Source organism: Vipera berus (assembly GCF_964194415.1).
Source record: "Vipera berus genome assembly, chromosome: 2".
Classification (NCBI taxonomy): Eukaryota; Metazoa; Chordata; class Lepidosauria; order Squamata; family Viperidae; genus Vipera; species Vipera berus.
The window spans coordinates 19394839-19415353 of NC_138203.1; the positions used below are offsets into that span (position 1 = coordinate 19394839).

General features: G+C 36.0%; 1 protein-coding gene across 2 annotated transcripts in view; it reads left to right on the forward strand.

The window, feature by feature from the left end:
* NIPBL (NIPBL cohesin loading factor) overlaps positions 1–20515 on the forward strand; it is a 153999-nt gene that overhangs the window by 88044 nt on the left and 45440 nt on the right. For both annotated transcript variants that reach the window (XM_081320531.1, XM_081320530.1), the window contains exons 10-20: positions 3349–4842; positions 6055–6237; positions 7221–7421; positions 8304–8375; positions 8480–8569; positions 9425–9528; positions 9896–9982; positions 18123–18354; positions 18941–19092; positions 19714–19794; positions 20284–20384. In XM_081320531.1, the coding sequence (XP_081176657.1) occupies positions 3349–4842; positions 6055–6237; positions 7221–7421; positions 8304–8375; positions 8480–8569; positions 9425–9528; positions 9896–9982; positions 18123–18354; positions 18941–19092; positions 19714–19794; positions 20284–20384 (2797 nt within the window). The remainder of the gene's footprint in view (positions 1–3348; positions 4843–6054; positions 6238–7220; positions 7422–8303; positions 8376–8479; positions 8570–9424; positions 9529–9895; positions 9983–18122; positions 18355–18940; positions 19093–19713; positions 19795–20283; positions 20385–20515) is intronic.

A 20515-nucleotide genomic window follows, 5' to 3' on the forward strand; every position in this document is an offset into this window, starting at 1 on the left:
GGGGCCAAGATTTCCTGCAGAAACCGGACTGTATAGTACTCCTTCCCTCGGTTATTCACACTTTGCCTATAAAAAGAGGTAACTGACAAAATGAAAAAATAAATATTTTATAACTATAGAAGAGACTACTGGATATGCATAGAATAATAATATATGCATTTTCAATGGGAAGAAATGCTCCTATATTTGTGGAGAAGCTTTCTAAAGATAAAAGGAGCCAACATTTTTGAAGTAAAGATGTCCACCTGACCAAGCAACAAATCATATTGCTCAGAATATTATGAATTGCTGGGTAAAATTAGATTATTTGATTGTGCTAAACTAGTTAGCTAGAATGAGATGAAATTAATTTCTTCTAAGCAACACAGAGTTAGGCTTTAATAATTAAAAACAGTTTATAAAAGGGTTCCTATCCTCCGAACTTATCACTTTCTTTACTTAGCAGTGATTCTATTAGACATCATCCCAACTCTTTTCCTAAGAATAAAAATTATTGTTTAGATAAAATTTAAGGGATCTGTATTTTAAAAATCTACATATATTTATAAGTGCCATCTTTACATCAATTTCTCACTTGATGTGCTCTATTTTTATGCATTATAGGTCTTACAGAAATGTTACAGAGGATAAATTTCTTCTGCTTATGGGAATCTTTCTGTCAAATATGCCAGCATCCATTCTTGATTAAGTGTATATTTTCCATGTCCGAAAGGCTATAGAAGGGCTACAGTATTGCCTTCTGGAAAATATACTAATTGTTTTTGTCAGGGAATTTCAGAGCTGCCTAAACTGAGTTATTCTTTTTCAAACACAAGTTTTATCATGATTTAGTAAGATGAAAAGAATAATGGCACAAGAACCCCAATCTTTTTCTTATATTATGGTGGACTAGAAGATGGTGGCTCTCTTTGTAAATAAGAGGAAGATTGCAGTTGATCATTTACATATTAGTAGCTTGAATCCTTCCCTATTGGACTGAGAATTACCAGTTTTTACACTTTCCTTTTTGTATTACATGTTGAATCAGAGCTGAAGATTGAGGCCAATTCTGGACTAAAGGCATCATTGTTTTATTTTCAGATAGCAATTTCACACAGTACTCATTCTGTCTGGTAAACAGTTGTTGGTCTGAAAAATTCTCATTTTCGTAGCACCATTTTCCATTTGCCTATGTCTTGGCGAATGCTGCTTTACCCTTACTTATCACTATTGTTCCCTTAGATTTGCTACATTACTGCATGTCTTCATTAAATGGTAGATGTTGCTCATTTCCAAGTATCAGTTATTAGATACTATTACATAAAAACTGTCTTTAGCGGCCTCTACACATTACAAACTCTTGCTCTATGTTGAAATCACTTTTCACAGGTGAGCTTCTCTCTGACTCTGTTTCAGTGCAGAGAAGTTTTCCTTAAATCTGACTCAGACCACCAACTTCATTGGAGTAATGCTGAATATGGTAGAAAGTCTCATGGTCTTGCTCCAAGACAAGCCTTGAGCTGAAGTGGACTCTGCTCATGCCTTATCCTGGACCAAGTTCATCACAACAGTTTGAGTGCAACAGATGTGAGTCCAAATGATAGCACAGATTTGATTTCCAAACTTTGCATGCATCTTTGAAATCTTGATTTTTCAAATCTTTCATCATTGCCAAACCTAAGAGCAGTTAAAATGTCTATTTGCATCTTAGTTCATTGATCTCTAGAAGGTTAAACCAGGATTAGCACTTACTAGCTGAATTTATCTTTCGACAGTTACAATCATTTCACAATATTAAAATAGATATGTCTTAAACAGGTTGAAATTTTGGCCCAGAAATATCAATGAAGTCCTATTGTAGAAAATACAGCTTTTCACATCTATAATCAGAATTGAACCAATCCATGTCTGTATTAGATACTGTAGTTCCCCTTTGGAACCAATTATTTTTTTTCTGATGGACATTCACTTTATCTGGAAGAATCCTACTCTAATAATGATTCTTTGAATTACATTCTAAGTAAGCATTCTTAAGAACTAAGATCTTTCAAGAATTTGTTTCACACGTAGAAGGCACAGATGAAACTCACTGTTGTACAGCCAAAGATAATGCTATTTGTATTGCAGTGGCATTTTCCTAGCCAGAGTCTTTTTATAAAAATAGAGAAGAATTTTATGTGTTCCTGCAACTCTTAATTATTAGCAAGCATACCTTAATATCTGTGTCACCAAGGTTTGTGATTCTGTTCCACTTGGTGAAAGAGGCCTACATTCAACAAGCAGATAATCCAGACTTAATCACACTAGACAGTGAGTTTTTTGGCACTCCAGTCTTCTGAGTTTTGCACTGATTGTATGAAACAATCAGGTTTTCACTTATTTTCCATCCATATCTAGGATATTTTTCTTTAGTTTGTAAGTGAAGCATACAAAATTGCTATAAATGTAATCCACCACTTCCTTATTATATTCAAACATACATTTGTTTCTGCCTCTCATTATTCTCCATTAGAATTCATTTGTCTGCTCTATCTTCTCAGGGGCATTGACATTCAACTTGAGCCACAACAATATCAGTTGTTGCTGATATATGTGTGCATTCTCAAGATGTGTGCTATAGTGTCTGTGATTAAATTAATCTACTGTTCTATGACACTACTGCCTAGAACTTTGGGCACAATCAGTGCAAGTTTTAGGAGAGATTACGTTCATTACTTTGAAATAATAGCTTTTTATGATCTCTAAGTTGGCTTGCTGTTCACCGTGTGTGTCTCTGTGTGTGTATAATGCAAAAATCATAGCTAACAACATTTTGTGTGTATTTTGGTTCTTCAAATACTTTTCTGTTTATTATAAAAGCTGCACTCATTATTCATTGACTTGGTATTTAAGGTCAAGAAATATTTCTTCTCTTGGCCATCACTGAACTGGAAAAAAAATGAAGCTTAAACTGGTGCCTAAAGATTTCAATTCTAGAATATTTTGACTAAGAGGCTGGTATGTGCCAAACTCATAAATAAATATTCAGGTGATCACTTAAACTATTGAAGATACATGTAAGCAACTTGCTTCTTTGGTTTCCTTGATACATTCAAATGGATTTGTGAAAACTCAGAATTGAAGTATGATAACTGAAGTATCTTGCATAGTTCCTTCCACAATTATCTGTGTTGTATAAATGGTTTGCAAAGCAATTAGCAAATAGTTAACAAATAATGTTCCAGATCAATTATGTAACTAATGTGCAATACTCCGAAGTATATAAATGTGTATGAACATATTAAAATATGTATGTTTTTCTGTGTGTCTACATAAAGTATTCTATAAAAGGATAAGCACTTTTTAACTTAATTTTTCTTTGATCTGCAGATAAGCCTTTAAAGAAACGAAAACAAGATTCCTTTCCACAGGAGGCTGGAGGTGCTACAGGAGGAAATAAACCAGCTTCTCAGGACACAAATTCTGCAGGAAATGGGTCACGACCAGCCTTGATGGTTAGTATCGATCTACAGCAAGCCGGACGGGCAGACTCTCAGGCAGTTCTTACTCAGGACTTGGACATTATCAAAAAGCCTGAAGAGATAAAACAGTGTAATGATGGTTCTGTATTTGTTGCCCAAGATGATGTAATTGGAGTACTAAAGCTAAAAACGGAAAACTTCCCGGAAACTCTAAGGAAAAAGTCAGATTCTGAAGTTATAAAAATGGAAGTACAACACAATGAGAACAAACAAACAGGAATACTACAAAATGAGGGTAAACGGATAGAAACTAAACACTGTGAAAGCAAGCAAGCAGAAGTTAAACATGAAAACAAACATGAAAATAGACAGATGGATGTGAAACAAAATGAGGGCAAACAAAATAATGGCAAGCAGGAAATAAGACAAAGACCTGAGACTCCAAAACAAAAAAATGAAGTGAGGCCAGATACTCCAAAACAGAAAAATGAAGGCAGACCAGAAACCCCAAAGCAGAAGAGTGAAGGCAGGCCAGAAACCCCTAAACACAGACACGAAAACAGACGTGATTCTAATAAATCTTCATTGGAAAAGAAGCTCGATACATCTAAATATAAAATGGACATGAAATCTGATCCATCCAGGGTGAAATCTGAAAGGTCTGACTCATTAAAACAGAGGCCTGATGGGCGTTCAATTTCTGATTCTGTAAGACGGGATCATGATGGCCTTAAACAAAAAACTGAGGACAGAGGTGAATCAGAACGATACAGAGGAGATCCATCAAAGCTACGAAGACCAGAATATTTGCGATCTTCAAGTAAAGGCGAACATGATTCTAAACATATCATTAGAACTGATAATACAAAAGCAGAGAGACTAGAAAGGAAACACAGACATGAATCTGGTGAGTCCCGGGATAAGCTGTCTTCTGGAGATCAGAGATCAAGACCGGACAGTCCTCGTATTAAACAGGAAAGTAAATTAAGACCTGATAGACCAAGTTTTAAATCACAGAACAGTAAGGATGATCGGAGGACAGATGGTAATAAAAGCAAAATGGATAGTAGTAAAGCACATGGAGATAATAAAACTGAGTTTCCCAGTTATTTATTGGGGGGAAGATCTGGGGCTTTAAAACATTTTATCATTCCAAAAATAAAACGTGATAAAGATGGCAATGTCATGCATGAAGTAAGGAAATCAGAATTTAAAAGTGAACCGAAGAATAAGGTTGAGAAGATTGGACTAGTTGAAGATCTAAATAAAGGAGCTAAACCAGTAGTTGTTCTGCAAAAGCTTTCTTTAGATGATGTACAAAAATTTATTAAGGACAGAGAAGACAAATCAAGAAGCTCTTGTTTCAGATCTAACAAAAACAAGTCATCCAAATCAAGTAAAGGTAAGATTGCAAAATTTTATCCAATACATTTAATGTCCTGATGAGTTTGACTATAAATATTAAAAGAAAAAAAGTTCCTTCACTACTACTAATAATAATTACTTGAAAATAAATTATAAAAATATTAGTTGGTTAAACTTACTTTGATTTGTTATTTATATTTCCCTGAAAAAACGAATACTTATGTTATTTTCAGAAATATAAAAATTAGGTAAATGAAGAAAAGGTAGTCTGCTAAAATTACTACTTTTATTTCTCAGGTAAACAAATATGATCATTTGAGTTAAAGATCTCATTTCTAGCATTCAGCTGTTATACTCCACAATTGAATTTTTCAGATTAATTTCCGATGGCATTTTATCTTCTATTTTCATATAATTCTTAAATGTAAATGTATTTTAAATGGCTCTTAATCTACAGTTCTATCTGGAGAAAAATCTTATATATGGAAGTGGAAATAGATATTAAAACAGATTATATGTATTTATTTAGTGCACTTATATGAATTATACGTTTCAGTAGATATGAAAATGTGGTTTGTGAGTTACGACCACAATGGGAGAAGAGATACTTTTGCGAAAATTTTTTTGCTTCTATTAAACTGGGAGCATATGTATTGCTTCATTGATGTATTCTGCAATAGATGTGTAAATCTTTCACCTCTTTGAAACTTGCACTAATGAAGATATTCTCTTGTCTGTGGGTAAAAGTCCTTTGCACAGTATTAAATAGAATCTCATTATGAACAGATACATTCAAGAAGATAGACTTGAAGAACTTTTCAATCTGGTTCTGATGGCTTTGACGTTTACTTATTCTAAATATAGAGAGAAAAATATTTGCTATCTCTATTATTTATTTGGTTTTCTACTTGTCTCTTAACATTACTGTAAATGTATGCAAACAGTTGCTTTTTCTACTATAAGTACAGAATCTGAATCTTGTCGATATAATTTATATCTGAACAGAAACTAACTTCAGACATGTTGTTGCATGCTAATGCACACTATTTGCTTACCCCAACAATAAATGAGTAACAAATGATTACAAAGAAAATGCTATATATTATATTTATATAAATTCTTCTGAACTAGAAACCTTCTAGATTGACTTGGGATTTGAGGTGAAAAGCAGTATAAAATGTTAATTTATCTTGTAGATATTAACAATATTTGGATTTATATTCACTTACAGTTTACTCTTGATTAATAGGTAGCATAGATCAGTCAGTGTTAAAGGAATTACCTCCAGAACTACTAGCAGAAATTGAATCTACCATGCCACTTTGTGAACGAGTGAAAATGAATAAACGTAAGCGTAGCACAGTAAACGAAAAACCAAAATATGCTGAAATTAGTTCTGATGAGGACAATGACAGTGAAGAGGCTTTTGAAAGTAAGTAGAATGGTGTTTTTGTTTTGATAATGGTAATACATGTATTTGGTAATATGTTTATAGCAGTTTGCAAGTCAATCTTGCTAATTTGAGTAAAGAAGCTTACACAGATGAGGCCAGTATAGACTGTTGCAATACATGCACGTGCACACACACACACACACACACACACACACATAAACACACCTCTTATGTTAATGGCATATTAAACCTTGCAAGCTATAATGTTTATTAAGTAATCTGATAAATAGTTTTTTTACACTATGTAAAGGCAGGTGTAATTTAGTTAAGTAATAGTCAATAACCTCACTCTTTTCTTTTCTTAAAAAAAAAGGCTAATGAAAGAAGCTACAAAGGTGTAATGGGACAGGAGGCTTTAGAAACAAATTTATGTGCTGTGATTGGAATATATCAAAAAGCAAATCACCAGAGGTCCTGACATTGAGAACTTGAAAATGTAGAATTAATTGAATATAAAATAGTATTTGAGCTAGGGCTGCAAATGTTAATGAACAACAATTTTGTATAGATAATGGTACAAGTCTTCAAATTAACAAAAAAAGTGAACATGTGATCTATATGTGCAATGAAATATTGCTTTTATTATTTATTTAAAACTAAGCTATTCTGCAACATACCTAGTTCCAGCAGCAATCTTATTAAGGTGAAGTTGTAGTATTATGGAAAATAATAATTTCCTGTGAGATTTATTCCAAAAGTTTATGTAACTGACATTAAAACTGGGAAGAAAACATAGCAATAACTAAGCAAACGATAGGAAATGAACAGGCATTTTGCAATAAACTCTAAAAAATTGAATATTGAAGCTATTTTTAAATTTTTCATTTAGATTTACAGATGGGTATTTCTGAAATTTTTCCTCAAAGAGTGCTGCTGTGCTAAGAAAGAACTTAGCCTGTTTAATTTCTCATAATTGAAGCTTTGTAGATCTCCTTTGCACTGATAACAGTGGTTATTTCTAGCTTCTCGAAAAAGACATAGAAAAGATAGAGATGATGATAAAGCCTGGGAATATGAAGAACATGACAGACGTCCTGGAGATCATAAAAGGAGTAGCCATTATCATGAAGGAAGGAGGAGTTCTGGTAGCAGCCGATACCGCGCTCGAAGTCCAGAAGATTCAGACATGGATGATTATTCTCCTCCGCCTAGTCTCAGTGAAGGTAATAGGACTCCAGTTGTTTCTGTCAGTTACATTCTGGTAGTGGGGGCATTCCAGGTTTTCTCTCTTAAACATTCCCATTTTGGGGGACCAAGGAAATGTGCATTCTCCGTTGTGACCTTTACACACTGAAACAGCATCCACCCAGATATACAGATAGTGCCCTCATGGGATTCCAAAAAGCTCTGGTTTTATCCTCAGATCTGAAGTTAATGTTTGTGAGGTCCTTATTGTGTGTGTTTTGTTATTGTTACCGTTCTTTTTATTGTTCTTTTTATTCTGTCTGTGGCATATGTTTTTAACTGTTTTATGATTATGTAAGCTGCCCAGTCTATGGCACAGGCAGTTATAACAAATTTAAATAAATAATTGTCCTTTTATTAAATTAAGCAGGTTAAATAAAGCCTTCCATTTGAAGATCCAATATATATTTACTTGAACAAAGAGGTTGAGTCTGTTTTACACAACCAATTAGAGCTATTATCACCAATGTTGAGTCTGATAAATTCTACTTGTAATGAGAAAATTCAGGTTTGCTTATTAAATTATCAATACCCTGGTGTTTTGAAAGCAGTAGCAACATCTGTATTTATAATCTTACCTTACAGAAACTGGTGCTTTCAATGAAATGTTAACTTAAAAGATTTCATTCTTTAATATATGTATATACTCTTATTCATGAATTAATGGTGTGCTGTACAGTATTTTTAAATTCTGTGACTTGGTCTCCGACTATAAATACATACATATTTAATTTATTCTTTTACTATTTTAGATAGATTATAAACCAGCACTTAAAAAAGCATTTGTATAGTATATTGCTATAGAAAATAATATTTCCTTTCAATATTAATTTTATAAATTTTATATTTTTAATTTAAAGTGGCTAGAAAAATGAAGAAAAAAGAAAAGCAAAAGAAAAGGAAAGCTTATGAACCAAAGTTAACTCCTGAAGGTATTCTGGCTTTCTAAACATTTTTGAAATGTCCCTATTCTGATTATTTAATTGCAATTAATTCTTCATGACTCAAATTATACTATATTGCCTGTTTTTTATAGAAATGATGGATTCTTCTACATTCAAGCGGTTCAGTGCTTCAGTTGAAAATATTTTGGACAACTTGGAAGACATGGATTATACTGCATTTGGTAAATACTTTTTTTAAAGCATGCCATCCTCTTGACATGTCTTCCCATGACACTGGTATGCTTCCCCCTCCCTCCTGGCTGCGTTGGACTCACCTTGCAAAAATCCTCTCTGCTGCTGTTTCTCCTCTCTGCTGCTTTCAGGGAGAGCAGTTGTTGGAAACTCCTGGGTGCCATAATATCGCACAAGTTGAGGCACCCATCCTCTTTTGCAGAGAATGGGTGCCTGAACTCTTGCAAGATCACGGGCCCCAGAAACTTTAGATTTTCAGGTCAAAAAGTGTTTGGGATGCCTGTCTCCTCCTCCCCCCCAACTCCTTTCCGCCACCGCCGGAACACATTTTAGCTGGATGGAGACCTTGGGGAAGCTGGAAGCTCAGTCTGGATGGAAATGAGGCATTTTGAAATGGAACGTTTCAAAATGCCCCATTTGCAGCCAGATGGAAGCTTCCAGCTTCCTGGGCCCTAGCTTATCTTTGCATAGCTACTTAACCTAGCATTGCATGGCAATCTGAGACAGGGAACCAACTGCCATCCTCGTTGCTTACTTGTTCTCACAGATCTCATGCTGCCATTACTGAACATATATTTTGCTGATGCCATTCTCCACTCATTCAACACTGCTACATGTGTTTATCCAGGTTCTACTGAGGCCATTGCTTCTTCAAATATTTTGCTCTTATAGCCATTTTCTGTCGTTATTAATTTTGAATCCTTATCTGAATAGGTTTGTGGCTCTATATGCAAAAAGACCAGAGAAATTATTTTGTAAACTGTAATATATATATATTACATGTATATCTTATTCAAGTACATCAAAAGGAAAAGTGAGTGTGTATTCTTTTGTTTAACTTTTAGGTGATGATGATGAAATGCCTCAGGAGTTGTTACTGGGGAAGCATCAACTTAGTGAATTGGGCAGTGAATCAGCTAAAATTAAGGCCATGGGCATTATGGATAAGGTAAGTTATTGCTTCCATAAAAATGAAGATATAGTAAATGTTTATCGGGCTCTTTGTGATAAATTTTGGTTTGGAATACATTTTAATATTGAAGCCACTTGGGAGAATGAAAAAACTCACATCTGTTTTTATCCTTATTTTACAAAAAATATATATTTGTTCTCAAATAGTCCAGAATGAACTCTTGTGAGGTCCTTGGCAGGCAGTTTAAAAAAAATTAATTCTGAGCAAAATTAAATTTACTTCAGAACTATTTCTTTTCAGTTTTGCATGATGCATGATCTTAGTTTGTCCAATAAATCTAAATGTCAAACACAGAAAAGTAATAATTTCTGTTCATGTATTTATTGTTTGGGATTTTTTTTAGCTTTCAACTGAAAAAACGGTGAAAGTTCTGAACATCTTAGAGAAAAATATTCAGGATGGTGCAAAGCTTTCGACTCTGCTTAATCATGTAAGTTGTTAAAAAGGTTGATGAGAACATGTTATTTATCAGTGTTCTAGCTCCTGAAAATACTGCAATTAATATTACAGGTGTTTTTATTTGGAATGAGTAATTATTTGGACATTATTATTTGAAGTCCCATCAAGTATTAAATTCAGTATTCAGTAATAAATGCTTTCCAAGAATACCTGAATATTCAGTTTTAACACCATACTAGACAATACATGACTCCTTGGGCTGTAATTCCAGAGATTTCCTTACTAGATTTATCAGTGCCTTCAACAACAAAGTTTTTAAAGTACTCCCTTCACTAAAAAAATCCTTAAAAATTCAGAGAGGTATTCAAAAATGTATTCTGTCTTGAAACTAGCCCTTGTTGAACTATATATATAGACCTTAGGAGTTGACCAAAGGAAAGGTTTTATAATATTTTATCTTATGTCATGAAATCATTTATGATAATTGTTATATCATAAAATGTTTTATAAAATTTTCCAAATTCAGTTCCACGGATTTGTCTAGATTTTGGACAAATTTTGTTAGTCCATTTGAGGTACTTTAGTTTAAATATTGTTTATTTATTATTTCATTTATTTATTAAATTATTTTGCCACTCATCTCAACCTACACTGAATAGTTTCTCCCAGTTAGTTACAGTCAAGAGATTTTAGTAGTATATAAATAGACAGTGAACAGATATCATTAATTAAGATTGTAAATTTTAGTATTCATAAATACATTGCATTTCTTCTGAAAATGCCCACGCAGATTACGTTGGGATATAAAATATGGTTTCATTTTCAAGCAATGAGCTACATATTCTTGATTTTTAATTTTTTTTAAATGCTTTTTTAAGCGTTCATTGCTTATATAAAAAAACAACTCCTGTAGAAAATAGGGGGGGGGGGGAGAGTCAAAGCAGGCAACAGTACCATAATATTATAATTCACACATATTCACTTTTAAACAGTAAGTTAAACATTGCCCATATAGAACAATATTGTTAATGGTATTACACGTGATTTCCAATAAAAAACACTATGTCCTAACAGCTCTTATGATATACAAAATCAACTCAATAAACATTAAAAATATTTTGATGAATTATTTGCATCTTAAGTTCATAATAAATGTTTAACATCTTTAAAACATAATACTATTGGTTTGTCATAATAGGATATTCCAATACTATATTCGACACTTTGTTGTGACAATTCTAATATAAAAATACTTACTACAAATTTAATCTTATTATAGAAATAAACTGTAACTTTAGCATTAATACAATAAAATAAAGAATTTATGGTTTCAGATTTTGAAATACCAAAATATGTTTTTAAGTAATTCTGTCATCATTTTGCAATTTTAGACAACCCAGTTGTCTCAAAAAATGTTTTTAAATTAGAGTTGTCTCAGAATGTCAATTTTTCAGGCGAGCAGAGTTTAAAGTTGTGCTCTAAAAGTCTTTCAGCCTTCTTTCTAGTTGTGCTTATAATGGTTTTTGAGGTAAATCATACAGCCACAAAAGTGAGATTATATCATAATTCCAGTGATAAAGTTGAAAATACAAATTGTATAGATTTAGAATGCCTTGAACCCATTTTTATAATGTTAATCTGACAATCTTAATGATACTAGTATCACAATGTATTTATGTTAATAACTTAATTTTAATAATTTCTCACAATATAGACTAGACTATCATGTGATAACTAATTTTATTACTAAAATGTTTTTGTGTTGGTTGAGGATTGAAATAAAGTTGAATAGTTTTTGAAAATTGAAAGCTTGAAAAGAAAAAGTGGGGATTTCAGCATTGCCTTTTTAAAGGTTATAATATTAATAAATGAATTATTTCTGAATCACAGACTAAATTATTCCAACAATAAAGATAAATAAAAACACAGAAAAATAATAATTTCTGAAAATTTTCTATTGTCACCATTTTAAGTTTTATTCTATGTTTTAAACTAAATAATTTTCTATCCTCCCCATTTTAAATTGTACTATATTTGAAAGTAAAATAATTTGTTCCTTTTCAAGTAAGGAGATTTCATGAATATATATTATTAATCCTTGCATTACCTGACCTCTCAGTGGATTTAATACCATTGACCAGAGAAACCTGGATTGACTCAGAGGATTAGGGGAGAATGACACAGTGGTGGTTCATCTCCTTTCTCCAGGATTGATATTAGTTGGTTCTGATTGGAGAGGAGAGATCTCGCCCTTGCCTCCTACTGTGGAGGGTACTGCAGGGGCAATGCTCTCTTCTGTCCTATACAACATCTAGATGAGACTGCTGGGTGACTCCATCTGTCATCATGTTATGAGGTGTCATCAGTAGAACTGGTGGTTATTTATGACCATTGCAGTGTCCCATAGTCAGGTGATTGCCATTGAAAACCTGGCTTTATATGTGGAGGCAAAAAAGATTTTCCTGTGCTTGTGTTTTCTTGAATGGTCTCAAAGTGAGGCATCCTATATTATCCAGCAAGGTTGGTCCTGAGAACATCATTATTTTCTACATATGAAGCAGGGCAAGGGCAAGAAATGGAGGGGTGCTGTGAAAGGGGTGGCTAATTGATCTCATTTTATCTCTTGTGCTGGTGATGACTGCAGCATGCTTTATTCATCCACTTGGTTGTCTATTTAAACTAGATCAGTGGTCCCCAACCCTTTTGGCTACATGGATCAGCAGTGGCAGGGGGGAAGGGGATGATTTTGGGTGAGCAATCTGATCCTGCACTTGCACAAATAAAGCTTTGTGCACTCACCTGCCGCTTGCTCAGCCCGGTTCCCAATGGGTCCAGTCTGCAGGCCAAGGGTTGGGGACCACTGGAGTAGATTATCATTTAGGATAATTATGATCATGGATCTGTGAATCAGTTATTTAACATGTAACAATCATTCAACCCAGTATGATTGGCATAGGCAAGTTAGTGATTGTGTCTCTGTGTGACCCAAACAAGTTAATGCCTGCAGGATAGCTGTCACCACTTATGATCAGCCACATCTGTATGGTAGACAAATAGTATTTCCTCAGGTGTAGCATGTTATATAAAGGAATATATTTCTAAACTCAGGTGGGAAGAGATTCAAGATAAAAGAAACCAAAATAAAAAATTGTTTTGACTATGGATTTCTAGCCATACTTTTACCCTGGTGAGCAATACAATGCTATTATTAGAACAAATCCACAGATAACTCTTAATTGGAAGACTTAATTCTGCCAATTAAAAAAGCATGCCTTATTTGGAAAGGGATCTTTTTTCTGATGGAATGTTCTCTTAAATCTTAAAGAAGAAATAGTTAAAAAGCATAGGAGAGGAACATCACCTCTCATTCCTTAAGTTAGTATCCATTAAAGGATTCAAAACTAGAACATTATAGGGATAAGCAATGATCTGCAAACACAGAAGGAGTGAAAAGAAGTGGACAAAAATAATTAGATGGGAGAAAAAAATGCCAGAAATAATCCACTTTGTGGCCCCATGGAGTCAGTATATGTGCTTCAAAAACAGTTTGGTTAGTTTCTAGTTTTTCATTCTTGGCCACCAGAATTGCCTCTGCACCAGATGCAATGTTTTTAAAAATCCAAAGTGACTTGCTTGCTTAGCGTCATGACTCCGTTGCAATACCTGGAGTCTGAGGCCATCAAGGAGGTATGACTTAGAACCCTTCCAAGCTAGTCCTCCCCTTAAGGTTAATAACAATTTGTTATCTTTAAACTAGGCATCAGTCTCTAATTTCTCCTTTAATTCCTTTAGCGAGCAGTCGTCAGGACCAGCAGAGGGACTCTGTGTGTGCGATTTGGTTGTTATTTGAGAAGCAGAATGCGGTGGAGGAATAATGGAGTTAATTACTTCCTCTCGGTGGCTCTTGAACTGGGGCATTCTAGACAAGCATCAGCCAAAAAGTTCTTACCCCAAGAAAATATTTTAAAGTGAAATTAAAATGGTTGAAGTATTGAGCCCACTGAACTTGTTTGGGGGATAATTTACGGGGGGTCTTGAGAGCCTCCAAAGTTTTGTGATCAGTCCATACCTCAAAAAGTATTTCCTTCCTCTTCCCAAAAATGATGCCATGTCAGCAATGCCCAACGAACTGCAAACGCCTCTTTCTCCCAAACTGCCCACCTCTTCTCAGTGTTAGTTAATATCCGGGAAGCATAAGCACAAGTTTGTAACTCCCCTCTGTGATTTTTTTTTTGTAAGAGAATGGCGCCCACGGCATTGTCACTTGCTTCAGCTTGAATGATGAATTGTTGTCCAGGGTCAGAGTGCTTACGAACTGGATCAGCTGCAAAGAGTCTCTTTAGTTTTTTGAATGCTGCCTGGCACTCTAATGACCATTGCATTGGCTGACAAGGTTGGGGGTTTTCCCCCTCCTTTTCCTTGATTTATCAATTGCATAAACACGGCAGTCCAAAAGGCATCACTTTAAATGGGAAGCTTCCCAACGGCCAATTAAAAGCTGTTTTCCACTCCTCCCCCTCCCTAATCCGCATCCGGTAATAAACCTCACTTAAATCCAGCTTGGTAAAGATTTTTCCTTTAGTCAGGTAAGCTAACATGTCCTTCATCAGTGGGAGGGGGTATATATTTTCCCTGCTGACTGCGTTCAAATATTTAAAATCTACACATAATCTAAGAGACCCATCTTTCTTTTCCTTGAAGAGCATGGGAGCAGCCATGGGTGATTTGGCAGGCTGAATGAAACCCCAAGCTAAGTTTTTATCGATGTACTCTCTCAGTTCTTTCATCTCTCTGGGTGTCATAGAGTACATTTTTGGTTTTGGGAGCTTGGCACCAGGCAGAATTTCAATAGCACAGTCCATAGCCCTGTGTGTGTGTGTGTGGGGGGGGGGAGAATGTCACATTCCTTCTCACTAAATGCTTTTGCCAAATCACGCTATTCAGTGGAGACCAGTTGAATCTCCGGCAGTTTTTCAGCTACAGTCCTTAGGATTTCAAGGGGCTCCCCTCAAATCTTGCTGATGGTCAGTGTCTTTATTTTATCGTCAGTGGCAGGTGGAAGGGGTCCTATCCCTAGTCTTAAGTTCCGCATTCCCTCCTCCCACCAGATGTTAGGACACCATTTATCCAACCATGCTAGCCCCAAAATTACTGCTTCGGTCATCTTCAGAACCGCCACAATGCGGATGATTTCCCAATGCTGACCATTTCCAAATGCACAGGTTCGGTTAGGTGCGTGGCAGGGGCACCTCTGATGAGGGATCAGCCAGCCTTCTCAAACCTCATGTGCAGGGGCAATAGCTTGGCTCGGATGCTCAGTTTGAGCACAGTGGGTAAGTTAATTAAGCACCGAGTGCACCCCGAGTCTATTAGGACGTTCAACTTCATGGGAGCCCCTGTTTTGGGTACTATCAGCCTGGCGGGAATGGCAAAAGACGGAATGGGATGACTCACCCTGAGGTCCTCCTCGCCTTCCTCATCACTGTCGTATGGTGCTGGCATCTGCTGTGGCTCGGATTGGGGTTTGGCTTCGAGCTCGGCGGTATGGGAGGCTTTGACACCCAGGCCTTGATGTACCCAGTTACTTTTTTCCCTTTCCCCTTTGGGACCGATTCATGGTTTCATGGCAGCAACTGGCGCACTCCTAGGTTGAGGGTGAGGAGCTGGGCACTCCACAGCACGGTGACCCATGTGACTGCACCAGTAGCACTTGATTGGAGCCCTAGCTGGTGCTTGGGAGACGCTGGTGGCTGCAGAGTCTTGGGGACGTTGGCTACAACGTTGGCTACAAAGGTCTGTGTGCGCGCCAGACCTTTGGAACCGTTTACCGGTGGAGCTCCGGATGGCTCCCGACCTTCGCTCCTTCCGACGTGACCTAAAAACATATTTATTTGAACAAGCCAGCCTGGTCTGATGGGTTTAGGGGTATTTTAATGTTATTGTATTAACGTATTGAATTGGGCTGTAATATTTAATATTTTTAAAAAACTTTTATATGTTATATTTTATTGTATTGCCCTGTACACTGGCCTGAGTTCTTCGGGAGAAGGGTGGTATAGAAATTAAATTATTATTATTATTATTATTATTATTATTATTATTATTATTATTATTATTATTATTATTATTATTATTATTATTATTATTATTATTACAAAGGCGTTTTTCTTGGATGCGCGGTGGCTTAGGTTCGGTGCTGCTGGACTTTTGGGGGCGGTCCACCTCGATGTCTAGCACCACTGCCATGCGGTACAACTCACACAACAGGTTAGGAAGAGCTTGAAGCAAGTCACAGTCTAGCCCGTTTGAAGTAGTTGATCAGTGACCGTTTAGGCCACTGCCCCAGCTGGTTAGTAACACTCCTGAATTCACAGACGTACTCCTTTGTGGGGCGACCTCTTTGTTTCAGGTGGTGGATTTCTTTCCCGGCCAGCAGGACTTGGAATTCATCTTCAAACTGACCCCTCGGTTGCTCCATGAATAGATTAATGTTGTGCAATTCAGGACCCCCTTCATCATGGAGGTTGGTCAACCAGTTGGCCGCTTCCCCCTCTAAATTTGCTGCCACAGCATTCACCATCATAGCCCCATCCAGGTAGGCATAAGTGTAGCGATCTAAATCAGCCCACACATGGTTTAAGAAGAAGGCCATCTTCACGGGATCCCCATCAAAGGTGGGGTTGATGGGAGGCGGTTCAAATCTCTCAGAGCCACCTGCATCTGCTGCTGGGCTTGGGTGATCTGCTGTTCCTGGGGACGAAGCCGAACCTCTCTCCGGACCTCTCTTGGCTAGGCTCCGGGACGGCATCCCGAGGCCGTGGCAACAGACTCAGCTGGGATACAGGGCTTGGGGGATGGGTGAAGCAGCATGGGTTCCAGAAGTTGGGTTAGAGTTCTGGCGAGGGGGAAGGGAAGAGATGGGTAGTTTTTGGCATTTCCCCCCATGGCACCCACCTCTTCGGCAACAGGAGTTGTATCCTTCGCCTCCAACCAGTCAAACTTCTCCTTCAGCTGTTTGAGTGAGGGGCTGTCGACTGCGGACTGAAATCTCCACTCTCCGTAGTCATCCCATCCCATCGACCCATTTCCTTTCTTGCCATCCGCAGGTGAAGAACCCTGGGACGGCAGCAATAAGAGCTCCTCTCCAGCGGTTACAGGAGTACTCCTGAGCTGAGGGTCAGCCTTGGCTTGAAAGAGGTCCGCTAGGGCTATAGCTCCTTCTTGCGGTGTCAGTTTCCCAGGATGGATCACCCTGGCTTTCAGCCAAGCCCCTGCCAGTGACGCCTCCTCAGTGGCTGGAGCGCCAGCCTGTGCTCTGACAGCCTGAGTTCCCGTTGTGGCTAGCAGTGGTTTCAATTTTCTCCTCCATCTCGAGTCTTCGCTGAGTCTTTACCACTCTTCCAAAAGTGAGTGGGTAGGCGGTCGGGGCCCAGCATCCCGAAAAAATGAAGTTTTAAGAGACTTGGTTTAATGTCATGGTTCTGATAAACAGAGATGAATAAAGCAGAACTCTGAGGCTTGCAAATTCCTAAAAGAATATGTTTGTTAGTTACAAAGTATCAGCATGTCAAAAGTGAAACCAAGTCTGAATACACACGTAACAATCCTCAGTACAAAGTTAGGAAATCCCACCCCTAAGGCTATGCAAGCAACTATGTTCCCCAATACGTCTTCTTGGCAAGCTTGTTATGTAATGCCCAGCCTGCAGTCTCTGGAGCAGCAGATGACCTTGGTTCCCATGGGATAAAAGTTAAAAGTTTAGACTAGTGAAGCACCTGGCAACCTCCTTCCCTCCTTCCTATGTGTTAACTGAAAATGAATATGGAAAATGGTTACAGCCATGCTCAGTTTTAGAATTGACACTAAGTCCAACCCCTCTTGAATTTCTATGGTGCCAATTTAGTGCTGAACTTTAGTTGACTAGTTTCTTGTATATAGGAACTGCAACGTAATGTATGATCCTGATTCTTTGCGCCTGACAATAATTATGTTACTTTAGCTATAGCTAATGGGATAGCACGGCTAGTAGTAAACTAGAAAATATATTTAAGGATTTTTTAAATTGAAAACAAATATTTCATTAAAGTTTATGAAGTGATTTTTACAACTTTTGAGATTTTTCGACATTGTTGCTGAAGCAGATTTAAGGCTAATGATCTTATTTTTCACAGAATAATGATACTGAAGATGAAGAAAGATTATGGAGAGACTTGATCATGGAGAGAGTCACAAAATCTGCCGATGCCTGTCTTACAGCTATCAACATTATGACATCACCCAACATGCCCAAAGCTGTATATATTGAAGATGTAATAGAAAGAGTTATTCAGTACACTAAGTTTCACTTGCAGAACACACTTTATCCTCAGTATGATCCTGTTTATCGATTGGATCCACATGGTGGTTAGTATAAGAATAAATAGATATATTGATTATCCTGAAAGGCTAATGGCATTTAAATTGGAGGTAGGGATGTTACGTCTGGCCAAATTAACAAAGAAGCATGGAATTTGAAAGGCCCAATTTCTGTGAATTTCCATAACTTTTTCCATACATCAAATATTCTACAGCTTGTTCTTTGCTATATTGTATCATGTACAATTTTCTTTAACAAAATTTAGGTAATCAGTTTATATATTAATCTACAGTTTGGAGCTTTAATTTTTTATCTTTATTTAAGCTTTCACTTGTTCTATACCAGTGAAAAACCTATTAGCAAAGTTAATGTTACCAAGTTCTTAATTCATATGTGACTGTTTTACACAGTCCCTTTCTGTCATCTATAATAAAAGTCATTCTGTTTTTAAACCATTAATTTTACCGACTTTATTTTAATTAATTTTGTTTCTCTTTTTTCATGATGATTTTTTATTTCTTTTCCTAAAAGTATGTGATGAATTAATGAAAAGAGAAAAATATAAACCTTAAGACATTTTTTTGTCTCCTCTGATTTGTAATATTGCTAAAATGCAGTTTGATTTGATTTTAGGTGGTGTATTGAGCTCAAAAGCAAAGCGTGCCAAGTGTTCCACTCATAAACAGAGAGTAATAGTGATGCTGTATAACAAAATTTGTGACATTGTTAGTAGTTTGGCTGAATTACTAGAGATACAGCTTCTAACTGACACTACAATTCTTCAAGTAAGTTGGATCCATGTCATTCTGATTTCCCCCCCCCCCCACACACACACTTTTTACTATAACATTCTCCTTTAGTAGGTATTTTAATAACTAGAATAGATTGTTCCTCAGTGCTTAATAATAAAGCTTTAGACTGTTGGTCTGCTAGAGTAATTCAGTATAGTTGTGTGGAAATTCAGTTCTGACTATAATAAGAATAGAAAAATACAATTTTGAAGGTTAGTAACTTCTATCTGATTTTCTGTCTGGCCAACAATCTTGTAAAATATTTGGCTTTCTAACCATTGCCAGCTCTCCAGATATTTACAGCTGCCACCTCTTAAATTTCTAAATGTTCTTCTTATAAAGGGATTCTACAGTGTTTGAACATACTTCCTTGTAATTATATTTCACTACGCTAATATGGAAGCACAGAAGTACTGTAAAAACAAAGATAATTTGTTTTTTCCCCTTCCAAATTTCTTTAAACTTAGAATTATGTTTAATTACAACTGTAAACTAACAACTACTTCATTTAAAAATGTATACAATTTTAAAAGACAAATAATGAGTGCATTTAGCTTAAACATTTTTATCAATTTGTCAGCCATAATGAATTTATCTTTTCTTTTTTATTTATAGATTTCTTCAATGGGAATAACACCTTTCTTTGTAGAAAATGTCAGTGAACTTCAGTTGTGTGCCATCAAACTAGTCACTGCTGTAAGCATACTATTTAAACCAGTAGATTTGTTTTTTCTGTATTTACATACATAAAACAATAAAGGATTCATGAGTTACTTAAATTATTTCTTTACCAAAAACAGTCCATTTTAAAACTTTCCTAAACTGTAGGCCCTAAAAGCAATTGTAATTTTTAAAAATGCAGTGTGCAAGTGCCAGAATGTAGTCTCTCTAACCAAGATTGTCCATTCAACAAAGTGAGAATTCTAGTCATTGCTGCAGCTGCAGATTTCAAGATTTGTCTGGATTACTTTAAAACACAATTATAAAATATGTAAATCATCTATAAGATAATTGGCAATAGTGAGTTAATTTAACAAATTAATTCTGTAGGGGTGGAGCTAGTTAAGAACATGTAAAATAGGATTTGTAGTTTATTGGGGGGGAAAATGTAATGACATTTTCCATTGTATGCTTTTCCTTTATAAAGAACAATATTTTTTAAAAAAAGACATTAATTTTAAACAGGTTTTCTCAAGATATGAAAAACATAGGCAATTAATATTAGAAGAAATTTTTACTTCACTTGCAAGGTTACCAACCAGCAAAAGGAGTTTGAGAAATTTCAGGTAATATATAACAGCACTGGAATATGGAAATTAATATATGTTTAACTGCATTGGCCCTGTGTTAATTTCTGATGAATGAACAACATAAGGATTATTGAATTACAGTGGTGGAATTACTAGAGCAAGGCGGT